Source organism: Ambystoma mexicanum, chromosome 9 (assembly GCF_040938575.1).
Source record: "Ambystoma mexicanum isolate Mex_15411 chromosome 9, UKY_AmexF1_1, whole genome shotgun sequence".
Taxonomy (NCBI): domain Eukaryota; kingdom Metazoa; phylum Chordata; class Amphibia; order Caudata; family Ambystomatidae; genus Ambystoma; species Ambystoma mexicanum.
The window spans coordinates 1287401356-1287427582 of record NC_090931.1 but is presented as its reverse complement, the minus strand read 5'-3'; the positions used below and the strand labels follow the sequence as shown (position 1 = coordinate 1287427582).

At 45.5% G+C, this 26227-nt stretch overlaps 1 protein-coding gene across 1 annotated transcript in view; it reads right to left on the bottom strand.

Moving 5' to 3' along the window:
* Positions 1-17548, bottom strand: part of LOC138489066 (protein mono-ADP-ribosyltransferase PARP14-like) — a 1172404-nt gene extending 1154856 nt beyond the window's left edge. Inside the window, exon 1 of the mRNA XM_069616631.1 lies at positions 17251-17548. Within this exon, the coding sequence (XP_069472732.1) occupies positions 17251-17437 (187 nt within the window). The 5' untranslated portion in view covers positions 17438-17548. The remainder of the gene's footprint in view (positions 1-17250) is intronic.
* Between the last annotated feature and the right edge of the window lie 8679 nt (positions 17549-26227).

The following is a 26227-nucleotide window of genomic DNA, read 5'->3' as shown; positions in this document are numbered from 1 at the left end:
GGTAGTGTGTAGCCAAATGGATTCATTGGTATTGTAGGTGTTCTATCCCTTGTAATAATTTCGATATTGATATGAGTGTATAGTTTTTTGAATAATGACATTTATCAATATATTCTTTTTCGATTTCATAACCCACAAACGCAATGTGTATATATATATATATGGACAGGGAACTGTGCTGTATTGAGCATTTTTCAAGTATTCTGTCGGCTTACATGGCTATTTTTAATATTGGCATTTCATTATCAATCATTAATTGACCTTTACAACTTCTTGCTTCAGATTCAAGGGATAGTCAAGAACATTCTACATCCTTTACGTGGTCGCAGTTATCAACCACTTCTAGCGCGTATCAGGTAATCTTACTAGGCTAATCCGCTACATACTTTTATGCATGTCAAGTAATAGTTTTATTCTATCGTGTAATTATTTTACTGAATGTTTGGTTACTCCTGTCCAATTGATATACACCTTAGTTATCGTCCACTGGTGTTTGTTTTCAGTCATAATTAGTGTTATCCATACTAATGCAAGTACTGACTTTCAGGGAGATGCTGAATAGTCCGCCACATCTACAACATTTCTAGATGTTTTTCAACATCAGGAGGTATGGATACTGACAGCTCCATCGAGCATCATCATCAGAGCTGGAATTCTTGTCGTTTGATTGTTCTACACAATGTTTCATTCGTGGTTAGCCGTTGATATGTACCTGTGCTGTCGACCCCAGGTGTGTGTTATGTTTTCACAATTGTAATCCTCACTAATGCAAGTACTATGTTTCAGGCAGTTGATGGAGCGTCAACCCCTGCACTTGATGCAGAGCCTGACATTCAAGTATACGAATCGGCGCAGCAGCTTTCGGAAGTGCGCACTACATTTGCAACATCCATAGATATTCTTCAGCAGCACGAGGTATGGATAATGACAGCTCCATCATGCGTGATCATATAACGTGATTCCATTTGCTATACTTTCTTCCCTATTAACGCAAGTGCTGTGTTTCAGGGAGACGATGAAGCTTCCACCACAATCACAACATCTCATTTAGATGATGTAGATGTAAAGGAATCGTTGAAATAAGTCGATGAAATGTGATCATATTTGGATTTTTCTTGATTCTTTTGGACAATGCATCATTTGCGGTTATCTCTTTATATGTACCTGTGCCGTCGACCCCAAGTGTGTGTTGTGTTTCCAATATTGAAAAGCATACTAATGCAAGTACTGTGTTTCAGGGAGATGCGGATGCCTCCTCTCCAATGCCACCATTCATGGCAGTCCATGCAGAGCCAGAGGTATGGATACTGACAGTTCCATCCAAATAGATCATCACTGGTCGAATACTTGTCATTTGATTGTTGCACACAATGTTTAAATCGTATTTGGCTCTTGAGATGTACCTGTGTGTTCGTCCTCACGTGTTTTATGTTAACAATATTTTGATACATAGTAATGAAAGTACTATGTTTCAGGGAGACGATGGAGCCTCATTCCGTGCTGTCTATGCGGATACAGAAAATATAGTCGTTGCAGCGCAAGACGAAGGGAGGACATGCAGAAACGAATCGGAGCTACAGCGTGCAGATGTTGAAGGTCGAATCAAAAAAGTTGCAAAGAAAAAAAAACAAAAAATGGTTAGTTACAAACAGTTCATAACTTTAAAAAAATGTATGTGCTGGGGACTATTTTATGTTTTTTTTCCAGTCAATTCTACTACACTCCATCTTGTGTTTAAACTGAACATCCCTTTTCCAATCTCTCCTTCAGTTACCCGTGGGTGTCAGAACTATACACACACAGACAGTGAAGCGAATGAGAGTTGTGGCTTGCCAGACCGTGTACACTATGGAGGAACTATTAATTGAGGCGAGGCGTGTTCAGGCTCGAGATGCTCATGTCCAATGGCCAGAACATGAATTAACTGTGTTTGGAGACTACAGCAAAGTTGCATTGGACCATAGCTACAGTGCGACCGCACCACCACAAGAAGATGTTATTGAATGTCTTGAAGATAGCTCTGAAGTAGTTGCAGATCAATTTACACAATCTACACCTGCCAAAAATTTGCCACCAAAAACCTGTCGACATTGTTGTGTTCTCCCATCAATGTTGAAGTAATAGTTAAAATGACAGAATGAACCAGCCGCAGCATCCATAGACGCATCAGACTTGATATCAGGGATATTACTTTCCAATGGGTTGAAATCTCCACAACGTCAAAGGCCGAAACAACGTTGACGCAGGATGACAGTCTAATGAAAGAGAGCAAATACATTGTATTCGACAGTTGTTTGATGGAAATTATAAGTATGCTGAAATGTGTGCATTCCATTAGAGGGAAAGTATGTGGGAAGCCATTGATTAATGTGACTCGTCAAATAAAAGGCAGTAACGTCAAAATAAATGCCGCCTGTAGATTAAATCATAGGTTCTCATGGTCTGCACAACCGATGCTGGGGGAACTGCCAGCAGGCAATCTACTGTGTGCAGCTGCATCACTTTTTAGTGGCTCCAGTTTTAGAAAATTAGAGGCTTTCTTTCAGTTTGTGGGACACCATTTCATTTCTAAAGCACTGTACTACACATACTAACGTGATTATCTGTTTCAGGCCATTAGTGATGCTTGGAAAATTGAACAATTGTCTCTAGCAAGTACATTCGAAGGCAAAGGTTTCAGGCTAGCCGGCGATGGACAGTGCGACAGCCCTGGATTTTCTGCCAAGTACTGCACCTACCACTTTCAGGACATGGATAGTAAGAAAATTGTGAGTTCGGTGGTCGTGCAGGTAACACAATGTACATCCTCCGTGGCCATGGAGAAACTAGGTTTTATAAAATATTGGAATATCTACAATCGAGGGGAATGCACATCGACCTCATTGCCACGGATAGACAAGTTTCAATTGCCAAGACAATGAGAGAGCAGTTCCCACATATTAAACATCAATTTGATGTATGGCATCTTGCTAAATCAATCAATAAGAAAATCTCGGCTGCAGGGGAAAAAAAAGGTTTTGAAAGTATTTTGCAGTGGTCACATTCTATCATCAACCATCTTTGGTGGAGCTCAAAAACTTGTGAGGGGTCAGTGGAAATACTACTTGAAAAATGGCGGTCACTGATGCACCACTGTACCAACGTTCACCGCTGGACAGCAAATGAACATTTCCACCAATGTGAACATGGCCCTTTGTCCCCAGAGGAGGCACGGAAGAAGAAGTGGTTGATTCCATCTTCACCGACACACAAAGCCATTGAGAAGATTGTTTTCGACAAAACTCTATCAAGAGATTTGAGAGGACTGACAGAATTCTGTCACACAGGAGATTTGGAGGTGTTCCACAATATGTGCCTAAAGTACAGGCCAAAGCGTTTGCATTTTAGCTTTCGGGGCATGAAACATTGCACTCTACTAGCGGTCTTGGCCCATAACAGCAATGTCGGACGTGAACAATCTAGGACAAGGGGTAAAGTAAGGATGCCTCGCTACACTAAGGTGTTTTCAAAACGAAGTAAGCAATGGGTGATCAAACCAGTCTATGATGAAATGCAGTTCGACTTTGTGAAATGCCTTATTGTTGCTGTGTTAGAGAAGCACAGATATGGAATTTTGGACTTTTCAGAGCAGTGATCCATTGCCACCGAACATTGCGACTGTGCCATGCCCACTCGAAGCACAGCTGATTGTGAAGTACAAATCCCGGTTTAAATAATTGCAATACGATTGTCTTTTTGTAAATAAATGTTATTGTACAGTGTACCTGTAAACCTAACCCCTACCTTCACCATCATGGATAGCGAACAAGCTGGGTGTCGTCTTTGAATTCTCTCTATTCACCTCACATATGTGTATGTATATATTTTTCTCATGTCTCATCTCATGTAAATGTAAATGCTGCGCACTGTTAACGGAGGGGAGGCTTGCGTATTGCAAATAATAAAACAAACAAACAATAAATCTCACTTTTAACTCAACTCCTGTGGTACTTTATACTTTCCCTGACCTTCTGCCAAAAATTAAATGTCTCAATTTGGGCTGCAAAGCTCGCAGACAACGGGGACAAAATTGGGGCACTTAGAACGCGCCAGCCAAGCGGGCCGTGGCATTTGGGAGAGAAGCCAGTCCGCATTTGCACATTGAGGCGCACTACATAGACGGATTCTAAACTTCAAGTTCTCACAGATGCCTATACTACGTGATGTTGCAAATAAAGAATGCGAAGGACAGCGCCCAGATGAGGCCCACAAGTCGCACTGGAAGTATAAGGGTCTATTGTTTTTTTACCTTGAGACAGGGACCATGCCGAAAGAACTACATTTGAGGGGAGTGCGCAATAACGTAAGAGACGATAAGGCAGAAAATTCAGAAACTAGACCCGAGTTTCATTTTAGGTCAGTATACGAAAAATCGTTGTCAAGAGCACGGTCCGTTTTACAGACTGCATTACGAAGAGACATAATGGAAATTTCAAATATAATGTAAGTAAATCTTTACACGCTTTTATACCGGAATGAAGATTTAATGAATGGATGCATGAATAAATGAATGAATGAAGAGCTAGGAAAAGCAAGTAAAACTGTTCGTAGTTGGCACATGGGCATGCAGGTCCACTGGTCTCACCGATCTAGGTCCTTGGCCCAGCCACTTTTCCCTGCACTGCCTACCTGCACTACGGGACTGTCTCTGTATCCTTCAGCCCCTTCTCCCGGCATTTACCTTGCACTTGCCACCAGCTGGCCCTATTATTTAATTTGTATTCAACTAACCATGTACAGCCCTTCCCCATGCGCGATCAGAAAGACACCTGGCCTAGTAGGATCGTTGTCTGTCTGCCCTTGTTCCCCACCTGCCTCGTCACGCCTAGAAACACTTGAGTATAGGCGCGTCACACATGCCATATCATATATCATATCATTCCTCACGCATGTATACTGTCGTTTATCATTGTGTGTTGGCCTTGATTTATCTCGTTACTTTTCGCATTGATTTTAGAGACAAACATACTCCATTGAACTATACTTGCAAGCAAATAGTTTCTGATCGGCCGTAATAAATAAAATGAGTAATATTAATGAAGTTCGGCTAGCGAGACTAATTATCATTTTTTGTTTTCATAACAGGTATTTGATCCCTTTATGCCACTGCCATCTGTTTGAGACACCGGCGGATGGATTCTTCAGCAGACACCTGCAGCTTCGTGTCAACAACTGGAGCACAATCCCCATATAATAGGACGATCGCCAAGGGTCCACATGCCCTTACGCTGTACTAGTGGCTAGAAGCAACATATCAACCTTTTGGCTGGACTAGTGCCTAGTTGATGGAACAGCCTTGCGGTTCACCGTGCTTCCAAAGTGATTCTTTTTACGAAAATTAACACCCTGTGTACCATAAAGGAACAGCGCGTGACTCAAGATGAAAAGGAACAGTTATTGCGGATACAGATAAAAGAAAATAAATGGCTTCCGGAGTTCATATGTCAATTGCTGAATATTCTCTAAACATTTAATGTCAAATAAATGTACTTTACCAAATGTACCGTGTTGCTGTTTCATTTTAAAGTACAGTTTCATATTCCGAATTGTGGCGCGCTGTGTTGTGAGTTGATCTGTGTTGGTTTCCGGGTTCTGTGTGGAGTCGCGTAGGAGACGACTGGGCGCGTTTGCCTACGCAGCACAGTAATGTCACGGGGAGAGGCGGGGAATATGAATGTTTTGATAATGTCAGGCTCAGGGGCGGGGGAATTGATTTAGTGCCGCAAAAGCAGGTCAGCCAGGGCGATCGGGGAAAAGATAGGATTATCAGAAAATGGCAGCTCCCTGGTGCTTGTTTTCGCGTGCGTTTAATGGACGAAAACTCGGGTAAGGTCCATAGGAAAGTTTTCTAAAATTGAGCCACTTAGGCTTAAAAAAACATGGCCGACCCGTAGGAACAATAAACATTTTTACTAGACCATGCCTTTAAGAACACACCGAAAAGGGGTGAGGGACAGCTAGAGCATTGCTGGAGGTGACAGGGGATGGAGGATCCATAGAAGGAGGGGACAATAGAGGAACAAGACAGCTGAAGGATCGCAGATCCAACCACGAGCATGGCTCTGAATAAAGAGGAGTTTAAGGAGTGTTTGTTGGGAATGGAGAACCGCATGATGAAAGCCTTCCACAAGCAATAGGGGAAAATGAGAGAGGAAATAAGTTCCTCTCTCCAAGAAGTTAGAAAGGACATTACAGATCTGAGGCTGAGAGTTGACACAACAGAAGCAGGCCTCTCAGAGATTGCAGAGGACTCAAAACAAACCAGTGAACTATTGAAACAAATTGCAAGGGCAACACACAATCTGGAGATCCAGGCAGAGGATCTTGAAAATAGATCCTCAAGATCTAACATAAGAGTCATGGGACTCGTCGAGTCAATAAGAGACCCAGATCTAAAAGAAACGATGCAACATTTCTTCAGCAGTCTGCTATCTGGGGCCCAGCCGGAGGACATACTCTGACAGAGTGCACAAGGTGTGACCCAAAAAGAGAGATCCGGAAGCCCACCCAAGGGATATTCTCTTGGCAATGACCTCCTATACCGTGAAAGAAGAGATTCTTCGTGCAACAAGAAACCAGCAGCCGGTCACCATTAACGGAACGCAAGTTCAGCTGTTTCAGGACCTGGCCCTAACCACCCTACACAAAAGAAGACTGATGGCGCCGGTCACGAGAGCGCTGTGAGCCAAGGGGATTGCCTAGATGGGCATATCCCTTTGGGTTACAGTACACCTGGGAGGACAAGCAACAGCGCATCACCACCTGCGAGGAAGGTTTGTCCCTTCTTCATTTGAAGGAAGAAGAATTGCAAGCGGAAAGAAACCCTACCGGCAATCTGAAGGGAGGTGGATCCAGACAGTGGGAGTGGGCATCCACTTCCACAAAGAAACACGGAATTGAAAGATCGGGTGGAGGCCCCTCCGATGGAGATGATCATTGTCTCCAAGATGAAAAGAAGCAGTATGTTAAGTGAAGCTCTCGGGACACTGAGTTGGGGGGAGGAGGGATCAAGTAGGAGTAATCAGCGATAAACGAGAAGAAGTCCCGGGCGGAGGGAAGGGACGACTCATCCTGGAATCCAAATCAGGACATACATATGTCCTGGCAGAGAGCAAGTTGGAGTGGATACAATACCCACCGCCCGAGAATGGGGCTCAGGGAAGGATCTATGGGACCTTGTTCTGAAGGGTACTGGGAAGGGAGGGTTTGGGGGATGCGGGGGAAAAGTTTGGTTGTTACATGATTAAATGGGGTTAGGGTTTGACATGGATCTGTGCTATTGGAGAAGGGAAGGGTAAGTCTTTGGAGCCAGCAGAACAGGCAGCAAGGAGTGCTCAAATACAGATTAGATGCCTGAACTGAATATTGTCTCGGTCAATCTACAGGGCCTAAACTCACCAGTGAAACTTCGCTTGATTCGGACTAGGTTGATAGATTTGCAGGCCTCAATTGCCTTTTTGCAGGAAACACATCTTCTGCTAGAGGATGAAAGTAGAGTGTTTCATAGAGCGTGCCCCCGACAATACCATGCTTAGGGTGGGAAGGAAACCAAGGGGGGTGCCATACTAATAGGAGCCAAACTACTATTTAGAAAACAGGCAATACTCAGGGATTGGGAGGGGCGATACTTAGTCCTGAAAGGGACAATACTGGGCCAAAAATACACACTAATCGCTGTATATGTTCTGAATGAGCGACAAGATTTACTCTTGAGGGACAAACTAAAAATTCTGGGGAGATGGTGTGAGGGTCAGATAGTGATTGGCACAGACTTTAATTGTGTCATGGACCCCTCATTGGATAAAACACTTCCTCCCACAGAGGCAGATGCAAGAAATAGGCAGGCACTGGGGAAGCTCTTTAGAGACCTGGGGGTGATAGAAACATGGAGATTTTTCCATGAGCAACAGAAGGGGTACACCCATTATTCAGCAGTCCATAAAGGATATTCGAGAAGTTATATGGTACTGGTCTAGGCCACTCTGATCCCCAGTGTTAGTGAAGTTGAAATTGGAGCCCAATATGTGTCTGATCACGCCCCAGCCGTAGTAAGAATGGATATGGGCCAGGGGGTCCACAAGGGTCATAAACCCTGGAGGCTGAATGAAATGATTCTGAAGCATCTGGCCCTTAGAGCCCACATGGAAAAAGGCAATATATAACTATTTCCAAGAGAATGATAACAGGGAAGTTAATTGGGGAGTAATTTGGGATGCCGGGAAGGCGGTGATCCGTGGGGAGTTTATTTCACAATCATCAGCATATATGCAAGAAAGAGGGCTTATCCAAAAGAAGCTGGAGATAGCGTTTAAGAGAAGCCGAGACACCACCAAACTAGACAGTCTCAGAACGCGCTTAAGCTGGTTCGAAAAGCAAGAGCCCAATTGGAATCGCATGTGGCAGAGCGAACGGCACAAATTACTTTATACCAAACAGGCATATTATGTGCAGGGAGGGAATGCGAATAAATATCTGGCAGCCAAGCTCCGCAAACAAAAATCTGGTAACTATATAGTACAACTGAAAGACGAAACGGGGGGGGGGGGGAATTATCCGCCACAGAGGAGGGAAAACTGTAGATAATCGAAAGATTCCATCAAGGGCTGTTGAAAAAGGAAGGTCTCTCCCCTCAGGCACAAATAGATTATATGTCTAAGATCTTCCTTTCTGCCCCAGATCCCAAAGGAAAACAACTGTGTCCTACAGGCCCCCATATCGGCACAGGAGATAAGTGAGGCCATAACCGCATTGCCCCCCCAACAAGACCCCGGGCCGGACGGACTGGGGAATGGATATTATAAAACCTTCCGCAATCAGCTACTAGGCCCCCTAGCAAAGTTATTTAATTATATAAAGGGATAGTGGCTCGGTCACCCCCGGAATGGGGAATTCAACCACAATGTTAATCCTCAAGCCAGGTAAAGAGACCCAACTGATTGTACTAGTTACAGGCCGATAGCGTTACTTAATACCGACAGCAAGATTTACGCAAACATTTTAGCAAACAGGCTTGCAGGGGCCCTGCCCAAGATAATCCATACGGATCAAGCGGGGTTCATAAGGGGGGAGGCCTACTCAAGATAACATAAGACGAACAATGGATATAATAGATCTGGGATCCAGAACGGGACAGGGGTTCGCCATAGCCGCTCTAGATGCAAAGAGGGCATTCGACAGTTTAGACTGGACGTATCTGAAATTGGTACTACAGAAATTTGGATGCAACCCCATCTTTATTAGAATGGTACTGGCAAACTTTTGTCTCCAAAGCACGTCCTTCATGGTTAATAGGAAGACTATGGCCAAAATTGAGATACAGAGGGGTGGACGCCAGGGACGCCAGGGATGCCCGCTCTCGCCCTTAATTTTTGCAATGGCAATGGAGCCTATAGCACAGGTAGTAAGGCAAAGGGGAATCCTTACAAGACCGCCACTCATGGGAGGACTTGGGGTCCCAGATATAGAGAGGTATGTCATTGCCGCACAAATAGCACCAATGCTGGGCTGGAAAAGAGAAGATATGTCAGAAGGCTGGGTGGGAATCGAACAAGGGATGACCTCAATCCCGTTGGGAAATATACACGCACTGCGAGTAGGAGCCAGGGGAGCAGAGGGTCATCTGTTGGAAGCGACCAAGACAACGCTGAAAGGATGAGATCGTGCCCTGAAAAGGCAGAACATTACCCTGGGTCTGGGTCCATTTACCCCATTGGCTCATAATCAAGATTTTACTCCGGGTAAGAAGAACCGCTTCTGGGAGAATTGGGGACAAGGGCGCACATTGTATATAAAGGATTTCTATCAGGAGGGTAATCCATTACTATTTGAAGATTGTAAGCATAAATGTGGCGTAGGGGAAAGAGATAGATTTGCATACATCCAGATCCGACACTGGATAACACAAAAGGAAATAAGGAAAGCAGCCAATAGGACCCGGGTGGGCCTGGAATTGACGATACAAGATGGGGCCGATTCAAGGGCGGTATCCAGACTGTATAGGTTACTGGATAAAGCACAGGGAAGTGATATCCTCACATACTGGTAAGTGGGCGAGGGACCTGGGCGTACCCATCACTGAGGAAGAATTAGGGCAAATATGGAGGCGAACAGAGAAATCCTCTAAATGTACGGCTATTAGTTATAGGTGGTACTTGACCCCCTGTAGATTGCACAAAATGAATGCTAACTACTCGCTCATCTGCTGGGGGAACTGCCGCAATAAGGCCGACTTATACCAAATGTGGTTGTCCTGTCCTATGTCGGTTCTGTACTGGAAATAAATTCTAGGACATATAAAAAAATTACGGGGAAACAATTGCCAGCCAAGGCCAAGGTGATACTTTTGGGTTCAGTGGTCGAAGACATTTATGCGGCAACTGGCAATAACGCAGCGCTAATCACCCACTTGCTAATGGCAGCAAAAAAAGACTCTTGCCCAAAATTGGAAAAATCTGACTGGTCCTATTGTAGCATGCTGGTGGGTAAAAATGTGGAATGTGATGGCTATGGAAAAGGTAGGGGCCCTGAAGGGTGGCAAGTATTTGAAATTCCGGGCAATATGGGACCTTTTTTTGACTTTGTCAGAGACGGAGAATCCCAATACTTTAGACTGAAATTGTTGAGAGCTATGCAACACTGAGAGCCATCAAAGAAGGAGCAGGGAATCCCGAAATAGGGATCCTTGCTGGGTAACAAAACAATGAAACCTTCGGAAGCCTATAGGTTTGATCTATGCCATAAAAGAAGGGGGAGCGAGGGGGAGTGGGGTTGGGTAAGGAGGATGAATTGTTAATAATGAAACATGTTGGGGATAGGGAGAGGGGAGGGGAGGGATTGGGTTAAGTTGGTTATTGCATAAAAAACCTCATGTTCGTTGAAATGGTGCAAAGCGATGTGGGACTATATACCAGTACAATTTGAATTGATAAGCTGTAGATATAATAAGATTCGTAACATGGTTTGTGAACATAAAAACCTTTAAAAAAATCCAACTTCATCACTTACCTAAAGTAGGTGGTACTTGGATCACTGAACAACATTGTCCCTATTGCACCACTTCCCAACCCTCCACCCACACACTTATCCATGCACTCCCCACCAACCTCACCCGAGTGAAAATAATTCCCAAGTCTCCTGTTTCGTTCTTTCATGCAAAATGTGGTGATCAAAGTGTTGTTGACTATTATTTTAATGTTGCAATATTTCATCTATGGATAAAGGCAGTACATAAAAAATAAACAGCACAAAACAGGGCAGCCCGAACATACTCATTTTCCCCCATACAATAGGAGTCTGAGAAGACCAATTGTGTGGGAAAGAGCCCAATCTGGCAACCCTGCAAAAGGAACCAGGGTTAAGCTAGTATGGCCATGCAAGATCAGAAGCAGCAGGCCATCTTCATCAGAAGCCTTCCAGAGTTCAGGTATGAATTTGAGGATTCTCTGGGGTTTGCTAATGATATTCCCTTTCACACAAGAGCAGTCAATCCTACCTGCACATAGATGTTTGGCAGCTAGTCAATCAAGCTGCCCCCAAAATTGGCAACATATTAGCCCACCTACAAAGGATGTAGGTTGGGGATGCAAGCAAGTCTGGAACAGCTTTAAACACAAACCATTGGTTTAGGGGTAGACTTTGGGTAAGCCCACGTCAGCACAACAACCATTTCAGCCCTGCCTTCCGGGGGGTAGGGAAGAGAGAAAGAGAAAAAGAGAAAGAGAGAGAGACATGAAAGTTAGATGATCTGCTTTTTACATTGCAGGTGATACTTCATCCAGAAAAATACAATATCTTGAATCCCTAGAGAACTCAAACAGTGGTGCAGAAAAGCGTAGTTACATATGTATGGAAAACTGCAAGATGTCTCATTGAAGTGAATTCAAAACCATCAATGCAGAAAATGATAAATTATTTTTAAAAGGAAATTAGAGGTCAAAAGTAAAGAACACTAGTCCCTAAACTTAGTACAGATGTACATTTACTCTTCATGGGCAGCTGTTATTCTTAATGAAACGGCAGCAACATGCCAAGAAAATAGTGTATTTAGGATATAACAAAAAGCTGCTGTATTGCAAGTAATTCCACAATAATACAGGGGGGAGCCGAAAATAAAAAGGTGCTCAAAATGCTATTTGGAGGAGGAAAAGGGGTATATTCCCTCAGGGTAGAGGTGGGGGAGGAGGACGGAAGACAACATGTGAAATGGTGGGATGGGGAATAAGTTTTGGGCTCATCAGGGAATAATGGGGAAAATCTTGTGAGATTAATGCTGTAACATCGTAAACAAGCTCGGAAAAGAAAGTGCGTCACACAAAAAAAAAAAAAGAGTGAAAGGGAGTAGTGGGAGAGGGTCAGGGAGGGAAAACACAATGGTGGAGAGTGGGGGGGGGGTAAGAAAGGAAGAAAGGGCCATATGGTTAGTGCCAGTGAGGACAATGAAGACTTTTTCATTTTCGAGTATTATGGGGAAATACAAGGGGAATCTTGCGACGGTAACGTTACAAGACGTGCTCGGAAGAGGAAGTGCATCAAATGAACGGAAAAGTGAAAGGGGATAATAAGAGGGTCAGGGAGGGAAAGCACAATGGCAGGGGGTGAGGAACCAAGAAAAGAAGAGGGGAAAACAAGATGAGTGATCTGCATACTGCAGGAATAGGAAGATGCATAAAAAAGTCACAACACTTATTTAAACCTGCACAGATCGCATTTACTAGGCAGGGAGTAAAGAGTATTTCAGAAGACTAGGTGCAACATGCACAATGGACACTGCCCTGGCCAGTGGAATACACTAACTATGCAGACGACATCCAGATCCTCATACCCCTTTCGGGCAATTACCTCAGCGACATGGCTCTCGTGAACAGAATTTACCTCTCATTCAGGCACGGATAGCCAGCCATGGCCTCTGCCTGAATGATGACAAGACTGAACTTCTGATACCAGGAACCACGGCCAGCCTAAAAAAACTTAACGATTACTCCTCCTTCAACATTGATGGCAATACCATCAAGGTTGTAAAGGAAGTAAAAACTCTAGGATTTTACCTTGACTCCACTCTAACCATGAGCAAACAAGTCAACTCTTTAGCTTCCACATCAGCAGATACTCGCAAATTAATCAGAGCCTGCAGGCCATACCTATCCTCAGCTCTATCACCCTAGTAAACGCCCTCATACTCACAAGACTGGACTACTGTAATGCCCTTTACCTGGGAGCCAACAAGTACATCCTAAATAAGATCCAAATGCTACAGAATAATGCCTTAAGAATGGTACTAAACATCCCAAACAAAGATCACATATCTGAGCTTAGAAGACCAAACCACTGGCTGACAATCAAGGACAGAATCCTGCTTAAAACAACTTCCTTGACCCATAAATGCCTGAACAACGCCACCCCATGTTACCTTCCCAACCGGATAATCAGGGAAACAAACAATCGCCCAACCAGGACTACCACCTCATTCTGCCTCAGTGTACCACGATTCAACTTATCCAAATCTGGCGGTAGAAGCTTCCCAGTTATGGCAGCCCAAATGTGGAACTCACTTCCGCCCACACTCCGTGCTGATCAAACTTACCTCAGCTTCAGACGCAACATCCAGAAATGGATCCGAACTAACGACGCTCAGCCTAGGACTTAACACTAAAAATAACGTGATAATCTAAGCACATACCATAGTATCTATCCTTACGTCCACTTATGCTAATTAATCCATGTACTTATGCTACTGCTTGCTCCCCTTACATCATCACCTGTTACATACTTAGCCTACAAATTCTGTAATTGTAAATATGTTTAACATATGTTTAACACTGTACCCTGCAATATTGTGACTGTTAACTCCTGTAACCTAAGCCTAAAGCCTACTTGTACTGCTTGCGCCCAGTTACCTACAGGTTTGGTGTGCCATACAAATAAATAAACGCAAACAAATAGACACGGCAGTGGCCAGTGGACCGGGAAACAATCGGGAATGGCTACTGGCCCACTGAAAATGGCCAAAGCGCTGTTGATTCCAAGGCCCCTAGGGGGTTTATGGGCCTCAGCCAATAAGCCAGAGCAAATGCTGTTAGCCTGACTAGTGGCTTTCCCCCTTTTACAATCAGTGGTGCAACATATACACAAACCCTAGGCAATTTCCAGCAACATAATATTTCAGACGTGACTCCTTTCCCTGAATATGTCTAGCAGCTTATATTGTAATTGCAATATTAAAAGGACTGATTGCTCGTTACAGACATACACGTTCAATTAAAGCTTATTTGTTCCAAACTCTAGCAAGGTAGACATATTAATTGGGCCTTCCCACTAAATATCAGTCCACAATCAGATGTGGATGCAGACAAGAGGTGACTGCTAAAACTTGGAAACCTCAGCACAAGCTTTGGCACTAAGGATTATGAGATCCTGGGTTGCGTCACTCCTCTCTGGGCAGTCTCAATGCTCAGCCTGGGTGCATCCTGCGCCAACTCCTATCCGATCACGTGTGACGTCCCAGAAGGACAAGTCCTGTAGCCAGTTCCCATCAACATCTAACTTTGTGTCATGTAAAGGACCAGCCTACTCGCATTATATTGCTTCCTACCATTTATCTATCGTTGCAAATGTTTTTCAAGAAACGTTGTCAATTGTAACCAGTGCTGCAGAAACCCATTGGAAATGTTGCAAATGTATTTGAAAGTTAGTCTTCGTTATAAAGCGAACTAATAAGCGAGAGTCGAAACAAAGTAAGGAGAATAAGGACCAAGTGAATTATTTAAAGGCACTGGTGTACAATTTCAGGGCCTGACAGAGCATTGAGGAACAAGGCCCTGGCAAATGACTCAGTCGGCATTGCTCTCTCTGTCCCAGGTGGCAAGAGACAGAAACCCCTCCCACTTACAATAACGAATACTGTCAACCATCTCAGTACTTGGGGCAATGTCTCTCGCCCCAGGATTCCAACAAGTGATATCCTCTACACAAATACTTTAATGATTTTCTTTTAAGGATCTCATCAGAATTTTATAAGATCTTACATAAGACCAATGTTATGAGAATTCAATATTATTTGGCTGTCAGATACGTTTTCAGAACATTCTTATATTGCTAAATTCCCACTCGGTTTTAAGGCATGGGTTGTGTCCACTCCAGGCACGCAACGTCATTGAGCTGACCGGGCTGAACCGCCCCCTCAAACCATATGTTAGCTGGGGGAGGGGGCTTCCGTGCCCTTTAACAGTTCGAAGGATCAGGAACATGCTTCTGGGCGCATTTTGTTTCTTCTGAGGCAAATCTACCATCTGTTCGGCTTGGATGATCAAGCCATGCCCGTTTCCCCAGAGTCACAGCCCTCCCGAGAACCACAGGCTGCATCCCTGGCGCTGCAGCCAGTGCCGTAATGAACTCAACAAGGTTTCTTTTGTAAACAGTAGCATAGCCGTTCTTATGCATGATGGTGAATTTCCAACAGAAAGACCGCCAGTCACATTGCAAATCTGTGACAGTTAAAGCGAGCAACACAATAAAGCTCCCTTTGAAAACGTGTTCATACCCATAACGTCTAATACCTTGATATGCAAAATGTAAAGTTTGCTTTGATGTCCTTAGTTGAATGTTCTTAAAACCATATATAACACGCTGGCGATATGTGACGAATCTCCAAGTGAGTTTATGACAAAACGTATTTAATTGTGCGTCTTAAAGCGCTGAAAATAAAGTCGGTAAATAGATATTTTGACTTTTGCATCTTATTGTTTTTCATTCAAGGTGTGGAAAATAAAGGTACACTGATATTATTTTGGCCCAACAAGCTGCTCTAAGGATTTACATGTCATCAAGATTTAATATGCAATTTGTGTATTTTGCAAGTAAACTCTATAGGACAGTATTATTGTAGGCCTTTACACCCAAAACTTAAATATTTACTCCAAGTAAAGCGTGGAAGAAGGTGGTTGTGCCCAAAGTGGGTTAAAATCCCTGCTTCGCTGTTTAGCGAAAGTGTGTGATACCAGGCAAATAACGTAATCTCACCCTGACTTCAACTGCAAAAATTGGAGTACTTATAAGTAATTACGTTTACACCCTTACAATAGGGCTGTTTTAATAAGTGTAAGGACAAATTGGTGTACCCTGATGCTCCTCTGCTAGTGGCTCCAATACTGTCATATATTGCATTATCGCTGCACTGGCCCTCCCCCAGTCTCATAACACTTAATATGACAGGCAGACAGTCTCAGCCAATCAAGGCACCAGAGACTCTAGTATAGCGGCTAACTGTGGTAGAACCAACATTACATTTTCTCCCATGTTGCTCCCAGCCACTGAAGTTGCCTGGGCCGTCCAGAATACTGCCCCACACTCTGCAATGTCCTGTTATGCTATGATATTGAGTCTTTCATTGCACACCATCTGCCATTTTCACACTTTCTAGGACCTTCAAGATCTGCAAGAAGTGGGGGTTTTCAGACTTAAAGGAGAGAGTTAACTGATTGTAACATTGAAGCTGCACTAGAATAGTCTCATTACAATGAGTAAAGAAGTTAAATGCCTTATACAAGTAGGTTTGCCACTCCTCCACCGTCTCTGAAGTTAGCGCCTCTGCCAACATCTGAAGGGTTCGTCCCCGCCAACATTTTAGCCTATGTGCACCCCTGGATGTGCGCCACTTGCATTTTGTTAGGAAGAGAGTTGAGAAGCCTTTCCCCGAAACTGACAGTGTTAAAGTTTTACTGCGTTTGTTCAGAAAAACGAACCTTGAACAAACAACAAACACTAACTTCAAAGCTGCTACTTCCAAGAAACACTTCCATTGCCTCTCTGCAGATTACGCTTTAAAATATACTATTTAATAGTTGGTCCCCACACCAGTCCATGGGGTGGGGTGGGAGTTAAAATAGTGGGGGCTACGTCTCCAAGTTCGCCCCGCCTATTTTCCCCGAAGTGGCCCCTTCTATCACCACAACCCCCAAATGTAGGTTTGTTGCTGTTGTGTCTTGTATTAGACAGCAGAGCAAAAACATTCTTAGTTTAAGCTCGCATTGCCTTGCGGGCCTTTACCTAGTGGTCAATGCAGCGGGTTCCCCACATCATACACTGTGAAAGGACTTCAATGAGACCACCACCACCCGCCATCTCAACACCGACAAGGAAAAACATGATTTCCATTAAAGGCAATGAGGGATTCCGCCTCAGAAAACATTGGCTGGGGCAGGGGGTGAGCTTGTTTACCTTCTTCCTCTGCAAAGTGCACCAGGGGCTGCCCGTTAGTGGAGACGGTCACATGGCACTCGCCGCCCCCCGATCGCTTCTGCTTCTGGAAGTAGCACTGGAGTTTGTTCTTCACCGTCTTGCTGAAGCCCTTCGGGCCCCAGTTGGCACGCACCAGGACGGGGTAGGGGTATCCGGCTTCCCCCATGGCTGTCCTCCTCCTTCTCCCCCTCCTATTGTAGGACTGAGGGCTGTGTAGGAAAACTTCGTGAGCTGTCCTGTCACAAGGCAACGATTTGCTTGCTTAGCCCAGATTTCGCTTTCGGTTTCGTTTCTTAGAAGTCACGTCTACATCGTCCAACAGAGCCGGGAGGCTTGTTTTCATGTCGAGGCCTCTCCCTGTTCACAGTCCCGCCTCTAGGGAAGTCTAGAAACAGCTTAGTGTTATTGAACTATAGGACGTCTGCACTCGCAGGGTGAGGCCCGGAAATTCCCACCACCAATTTTGTGTACTTATCTGCCCTTTTTGTAAGCGTATGTCACGTCTTTTGACGTTGATAGTTTCTCCTTGAAATCCTGCTGTCATCCACCTCCCTGCCTAATCTGCTTCCGTCTCCCAATTGTTGAAATGCTTACCACAGCTCGAAATAGGTTCTCAGTTGGAAGAATACCCTGACAATTGTACATGTCACTCATTCTTCCATAAAAATGGGCTGTTTCATGTTCGGAGACCCCCCAAAATGGTCCTTGAGCCTAATGCCTTTCATGCGAGCGCAAGTTTAGATCCAAGAAGGTGACTCATATGTGTGAGAATGCCAGCTAGTCCTGATTTTTCCCTTTGGATTCTGGGACTTGAAGTTTATTCTTTCTCATTTGAAATTTAGAAAAACTACAAGTCACAGAATTCCAAGCAAAAACGGATCCCTTCAGTTGAATACAATAGACTTAATACTGAACATAAAGCAAATGCCAACAATGTCAGGGGATGGTAGCTCTGCGTCTTTTTACTCTCTGCCACATTTCCCCCCTCATAGCTGTTGGGGATTTCTAATGACACCTCGGCAATCATGTATTCACAGGATCCAGGCACTCAAATAAGCACACTGAGACAGGCCTGATGCTTACTTTTGTATGGACCCCTGTTAGGTCGTGCACACAGCGAGCCCACAGATGACACTAGGCACCTTGGTCTCTGACCGGGCTCCACATGGGCTCTGAGTCACCACGTGATACGCCCCATGTATTAACTTCCATACACGACAATGTTACGTCACTCTGCCACGTGTGTTTCTTAAAGGAACACCACACTCTGTCTTTTTCATAACAAAACAAATGAACTATGTCACAATATAAACCGTTGGTAATTAAACATACAAAACAACAAAGGTAGTTACTCAGACACTCAGGACAACTTCCAGTGTTCGGTTCATGTATCCAGCACATAATCCTTGCAGGTGAGCAGGTCTCCCTCTAGCTGCACATTGCGGATACCTCCGGCCACCTTCCCAGCTCGGCTTCTCCTCACCTGCATCCCCTTGGTCCAGGGGATTTAGAGAACGGTCAGTCCCAAAGCCTTCATCGGACTCTTCTGCACGCCTCCTTCCCCTAAACACTCCTGGCTGGTAGTTCTCCCAGATTCTCTTGAAGAAGCTTGCATTTCTTGTGACTGTTGCCATCCCATCGGAGGCAGTTACCATAGATCCCTTTACAGCTACCGCATCCATGGGATTGGGTTCATATGGCAAGGACAGTTTCCCTTCTGGGTGCCTGTTTCTCACAATCACTTCGTCTCCCGGCACTAGTAGATTTGTTCTGAGTCCTCTTCTCGCATTCTCACTCTCATTCCTGGATCTCCTTTCTTCCGCCACTCAGTCGTCTTCGATCACCGCCGGTTCCTGATCCCCTGTGTCTGACAGAAGACCTCTCGGACATCGCTTTAACATGGCCTCTGCCGGCACCACCCCTGTGGAGCAGTGGGGCATCACCCGAAACTCCCCAGTTGGTAGAGGGCCCTTCTGAGACAGTGTCCTTGCCTGGGCGATGCGGAACACCTTGTTAAGGGTCCTCATGGATCTTTTTGCCTCCCCATTTGCCCTTGGCCAGACAGGTGTGATCTGCCAATGGTGTATTCCATACTCCTTAAGGAGTTGGCTGAAGCTTGCTCCTTGAAATGGCAGTCCATTGTCAGAGCACAACACCCGGGGAAGGCTGTGAGTTGCAAAAACCTTTTATAATGCTGCTGCCGCATCGTCGAATGGCACAGATTCTAGGAACTCCACTTCTGGATACCTCGACCACTAATCCACGACCACCAGAAACTGCGTGTACCTCCCAGTGGAGCCAAAATCTGCATGTACAGCCTCCCACAGTTGCGTGCTTCGAGGCATGGACTCAATTGTGGGCTCCCTCTGTGTCGGGGCCGCCACCTAGCACCATACGCAGCCCGCCACAAACTCCTCAACCTTTCTTTCCAGGTCAGGAAACCAAACTTTCAGCCTTAGGCGGGCTTTTGTTTTGGCCATCCCCTGATGACCCTGGTGGGCCAGCTCAATCACCTGCTGGATCTTGCTTGCAGGTATTAACATCCTGTCCCCATGTAGCAGCAGACCCGAATCAGCAAACGCCAACTCATCTCAGGCCTTCTACAACTGCTCCAACGTCAAGCAGGCCTTTTTGTCTTTCTACCAGGGCCTTCCAGAACAGTCTTCCACTACGCTTTTCTGAAGCGCTCCTCGGAAAATGCTAAACCACTCACTTTCTCCAGCTCCTGTACGACCATGGCGCTAGCAGTGGCAGATTCGATTATTACTTACACATGTTCGTCAACCTCCTCCACATTGCTCGCCACACAAGCCTCCATGCCCTGGCGGTGTCTCGACAGATAGTCGGCTGCGTTGTTTGCACCAGGTTGGTACACCAACGACACTCCGTATTCCAATAGAGCCAGCATCCATCGATCAATCCTGGCCAGAGGCTTGGAGGCTTGGAAGACGACCCTGTAATTCTCTGCAGCAGGGGTTTGTGGTTTGTCACAACCATCACGGGCCTGCCCAGTACATATTGGCGAAAATACCTGCACCCCCAGGGCACTGCAAGAGCTTCGTGTTCAATCTGTGAATATCTTTGCTCCGTATCAGAAAGGGCACGGCTGGAAAACACAATGGGTCTCACCTCACCCTTGGCGTCCACCTGTGTCAGTACCGGCCAAGGCCAAACAGACTTGCATCAACCACTATTTCCGAGGGAAAGGATGGATCAAAAAACGGCATTGGTTCTTCAGCCATGAGGGCCTTCTTCACGTCATCGAATGCTGCTTACTCGAGAGGGCCACACTGCCAGGTAGTATCTTTTCTGGTGAGGTTCCTCAGTGGTTCCAATCGTGTGGTCAGATTCCTTATAAATCAGCAGCAGTACATTACCATCTGCAGGAAACTGCGAACCTCAGTTACTGTCTCTGGGGGTCTGGCCTCCATGATATCCTTAACTTTGCGGGGATCAGGCGACACACCAACTTCCTTGAAGATAAAACCAATTAATTCAATACTGGTTTTCAGGAACTCACACTTCTCTTTGTGCAGCGTTAGGCCCAGGGCCTCGATGCCTTCAAGAGTTTTGGCTAGTCGTGTCATGTGTTCCACCTCCGACCTTGCGAACACCAAGATATCATCACTGATATTTATGACCCCTTTCAGGTCAGCAAAGGCGCCCCATATGATGTTTTGAAACACCTCAGCAGCAGATGACACACCGAAGCTGAGACGTTTGTACCTGTACAGTTCTCGGTGCATCGTGAAGGTTATAATGTACCTGGATTCCGGGTGTTGCACGACCTGGTGGTACCAAGCCCTCGGATCAAGCTTTGAGAAGAACCTTGCACCTTGCAACTCAGCTATGATGTCATCAATTATGGGGGTTAGATGTCTCTCCCTCTTTATCGCCTTGTTGGACTGCCACATGTTCACACAGATTCTGAGTCCGGTTGCTTAGGCTTCCGAGCAATGACAATGGGTGACACCCAGGGCGATGGCCCTTCGACCTTCTCGATGATATCAAGGTTGATGAGATTCTCCAGTAATTTGTCCACCAACTCCTTTAGATGAAACGGGACCATCTGATGTTTCAGGGCAACAGGTCGGATGGACTTGTCTAGGTACAGCTTGATTGGCTCCCCCACCATCTGTCCAATTCCAACAAATACGTCTGCACATTTTTCCATCAGCATGTGCACATCCTCCAGGTAAACACTGTATGCAAAACTCACGATCCCCAGGGCCTTCGCTGCAGCTCAGCTCAAAAGGGTGTTTGTACTCACATCCGTGATGAAGAATCTGTCCTTGATTGAACTGGTGCCATGCTCCACCTGGGACACGAATGCACCCATTAGCGGGATCGGTTGGTCTTCTCCAAACGTGAATATGTGTCATGATCCCAGTCAGTGAGCATAGTCCTCATTCAGACATTCAGGCTAGACAGAGCACATTATATCAATCAGCAGGTCAAAGTTGGGTGTTAGCCCGGCACATTTGGCATTTACACCATTCACAGCATCTACTTCCATAGACTCCAGTGATGTTCAATAGTAATTTCATACACTTAAGATGGCCGCCCGCAAAACCTATTTATAAGTAGCAGCACAGTTCTATTAATATTTGCAGAGGGAGCTACTTAAACCCTGCCTCCGCTGGAACGCCTGCTTCGCGTATGCTCCGCTGACAGCGGGTAACTCTACCGGCGTTTCTCCTCACAGAACCTGAGAAAAAAGAAGAGAAGAGACATTAGTTTTACGAAGAGTTACAGAGTACCGTAGTTTACAGAAGAGACTTACCCGGCAGAAGTTATCTCTGACGCTGTTATATTCAGTTAAGAACATTTATTCGCTGGCAGTCGCAGCATCTCAGTCAGAAGTTTCACTCACAGCCACAGCATCTCAAGTCAGAAGTTTCACTCATAGCTGCAGCATCTTCAGTCAGAAGTTTCACTCACAGCCGCAGCATCTTGAGTCAGCGGTTTTCGCTCACAGTCGCAGCCTCTTCAGTCAAAAGTTTCATCCGCAGCCACCGGATCTTCCGAAGGTTTTTTCCTCCGCTTTTCCGAAAACCTGCAGACAACACCAGAGGTATTTAATTAAAAAACAAACTTAACAGTTTAACAGAGAAGATGTTTTATAAGCATTTACGTACCTGAAGGTTCCTCAAGTTTTCACCTCACAGTTGTTACCGGACTCCACCTTGCAGGCTGCAGTTACTCTGTATTGGCGAACTTACGTTTAAAACGTTTTCTCATCCTGTACAACTCTGCAGCCATCCACAGCCATAATTCTCTTTCCAAATTCCTTGAACCTGCGAAAAAGAGAAAAAGACAAAAGTAATTAGAATTAGAGATCTCTCCAATGTAGGAATCAATTCAAGCCCTTAAAGATTACAGCATCTTCACCTGCTGACTTACCCAAAGACTTATTCTCCACTAAAGGCCAGCTAGGTGTGAAGCACCGGCGCAAGAGTTGGAGCAGAGTTCATTCGGAGTTAGATCGGCGGTGACTTGGTGTCACACTCACCTGTGTCTCTGCAGGAGCGATGGACAAGCCTCCCTTGACCACGAGTCTTCACTTCCCCTGTTTCACCCGGAGGAATACATGTCATATACAAGGTGTACACTCAGACCTGAATTCACCTGATTGATTCCCCTGGGCCCTTCCCTTTTATTTACTGTGTGCTGTGATGTCCCCCTATGGGCTTACCTTGATCTTTAGTATGGTGTGCACTCAATCCTGCATTTGCAGGGGCGCGATTCACTCATGTGATTGATGCCAATGTCTGTAGGCTGAGTTCAGATGCCAAAAGCTGTTTTATGCCTTCACAGCGAGGCCGAGAGTTCAAGGCACCAGTTTCTTCACTGGCTAGAAAGTCCTTCCCACAAGTCAACTTTGCACGGAGAATGTTGAGTGTCCAAAGTTGTCCGTATTGTCTTTGTTTGCTGGTATTTTTGCGGGTGAGTAGCGCTGCGTGTAGAAGCTAGCTGCTGGTAGATTTGTGCAGATCCTTCAATTCGAGCGGACCTGGTAATGTCTCTCCCTTTCTCTTGCAGGAGAAATTATATGGTATTAGCGCCTCGAGTCCGGGTTCAGCGCTACTGGAGACTTGGTGGTTAGGTAAGTTTGCACAGAGGCTTTTGGTAAGTATGCACCGCGTAGAGAGAGAGAGCGCAGTGAAATAAGTGTCCGCGTTATTGGAGCGAGCGCAATGAATAATGTCTCTTCTTTCTTACAGGGGTTTGTGCGCTCGTGCAACTAACATGGATTCCAGCGTCGAGGGAAGATTCGGTGAGTATGCGCAGCATTACTGATGTGCGCGTGTTAATGCTGTTCTTCTTTGTTCTTACAGGTGTCAGTGTAGAAGTCCCCACTTGACTGGAGATAGCTGCGGCGTTGAGTAAGAACCAGGTAAGCTGAAGCTGAATGATCCGGAGCGGGTAAGCGGAAGTAGGATAATCCAGAGCAGGTAAGCAGAAAAAGGATGATCCAGAGCAAGTAAGCAGAAGCAGGATGATCCAGAGCAGGTAAGCAGAAGAAGGATGATCCAAAGCAAGTAAGCAGAAGCAGGATGATCCAGAGCAGGTAAGCAGAAACAGGATGATCCGGAGCAGGTAAGCAGAAGCAGGATGATCCGGAGCAGGTAAGCAGAAACAGGATGATCCGGAGCAGGAAAGCAGATACTGGCTGATCCAGAGCATGGCAAGTGTGTTGCTGATACAGCTCACAGTAAGCAACACGAAGCACTGGAAGAATCTTGGGTGTGGCTTATATAGCCAGCCACACCCAAACACTAGAGAGCTCATGAGTTATCATGCACTTCCTGTTTGGCAACAGGAAGTGGTAACAAGGAAGTTACTAAAAACACTAGGAAGGAATGAAAGGAGGGATTTGTTATGGGTTCTTTGTGTGCCTATGCCAGGCCTGCCAAGCCTCCACCCAGCTTGTCCCAACTACCTGCCTGATACCCATTACTCTTGGCTATATAGACTCCACTGGTCTGAGAACGAGACAGCAACTGCGATGGCTTGAGGTTGAACCAACACCAATATCAATGGCTGGAGATGCTGTCCCTCCAGCTTTACCTTCATCTTCGGAGGACTGTTAGGAGCCAGAAGCTGCCCTCACTGTCAAGGTGAGCATGAGCACTAATAGAGAAATGCAAGCTCCAGCATGTTGCGCTACAGTCCTAGGGCTAAACACTGAGAACATTGTGACCCCTATTACCATCATGGAAGACTCGTGGGATCAAGTCTTGACTTCCCAGTAGAGGAGGTGGACGAGTTTGAGGGTGGCTGGGAAGACAATAGGTGGCTCGGCTATGTTTACTGTGTCCACTGGCGGGCATTCCTCTTCTCCCGCAATGATGAGTACTATCTCGCCCTCAACACCTATTGCAGCACCCTCCCAGCACCCTGCCGTAACTCAGTCCCCCGACCAACTAAGCGCAAACATATGCAGAATTAGGGAAGTCGTGGAACTGTCTAAAGGGGGGGGTGGATCAATCAAGGCTTGCTGCCTCCCCTACATTCCCACCCTGTCACTCCGCCAGCTTCACTCTATGGGAATAACACGACAACCAATATCCACCTGGAAAGGGGTGCTCCGCTGTTAGCGTTGTTACCTATCTTGGAACGGGGACAGACTTGAAGCCAGGGGAGCCAAATGTTTGAACAAGTCGATTTATCTAAATTGGGGGGGTGAACCCCTGTGCTCCCAAACTACACCCAGAGGTCCCCAAAATACAAGGACAGGCCAAGAGTCCAACAAAGCGTCCCTCTAAGTTGGAGGCTCGACTGTCCCATGATATTGTGGAAATCCAGTCCTTAATCAACAGCCAAAAGAGATGGAATTATGTGTTTGGTAATCATCCAAAACAGGTCATAAAACCTTCCTAACAAGGATGCATCTTCTGCCACTTTGATCACTCTGATCTCTACGGACTCAATCTTGGCTGGGAGTCTGCCGATTACAGTGAGACCTTGTGATGGAGAAAGTTCACCCTCAATTCAGATCTCCTGTTCAACCCCTCAGCTCTTGACTGCTCCCCAGCCTCATTCGAGAGTCTTCTTGCCTCTTCCTCCTGTGTCTGATTCTATTCTAGAAGGCACATTATCTATCGGGCAGCTCCCACATCAAGGACAACCTGTTAGTAGCTCAGATGATACCTGCTCGGATGACACTTACAATAAGGATTCTGAGCAACTAAGGATAAAGGGCGATTTTCTTTTTTTTAATAAAAAGAAAATAAAGGGAGATAAGGTCTGCCAAACCATATCGCCTGAGTCTATGATGGAAATCCAAAATAACGTTATGACTGCTTTAACTGTATCCGTATCTCCCTTCATGAAACTTGATGGGGGACACAGGTCGTCTTTAACAACGGACCTTGGATCCGGCACCATTCAAGAGGATAGTAGCAAAAAATCTTTCCTATGTTTGACAGCCGGATTAGTAGACCTAAAGATGCAGGGGGCCAACAGAGGAAATCTAAAAACAGGCCTTGAGGGCCTAAACCTAAATCTAACGGCTCAAGATCCGTCCTATGAAATTTAAGAACTCCACCTGCAAAACTGACATGTTCTACAAATGGGAAGGAGAGGCGCTCCCATATAAGGAGCATCCCTAATGGAAAACTAAGGGAAAGCCTGAAGCCCAGCGAATTGAATGAATCTGAACTTGAATGTAGGAACATCCTGCTGAACCTCTCTGTTTACATGTCAAAGGATGAGAAGGATGATAGGGCTGCTCAGTTTGATGTTGAAGAGAATTCTATCCAAGATATTTCAGAGGGGGACATTGAGGAAGATGAAGCTTGTTCGCCGGATATAGTACACAAAGCAATAAATCGGGACATACTAATAGATTCACAAGGGAACTCCTTCATGACACTGGACCAAAAAAGTCATTCAACATTAAATAACCTGGAGACATGACCTGACCAAAATCTACCTAGAGGAGATCTAAACA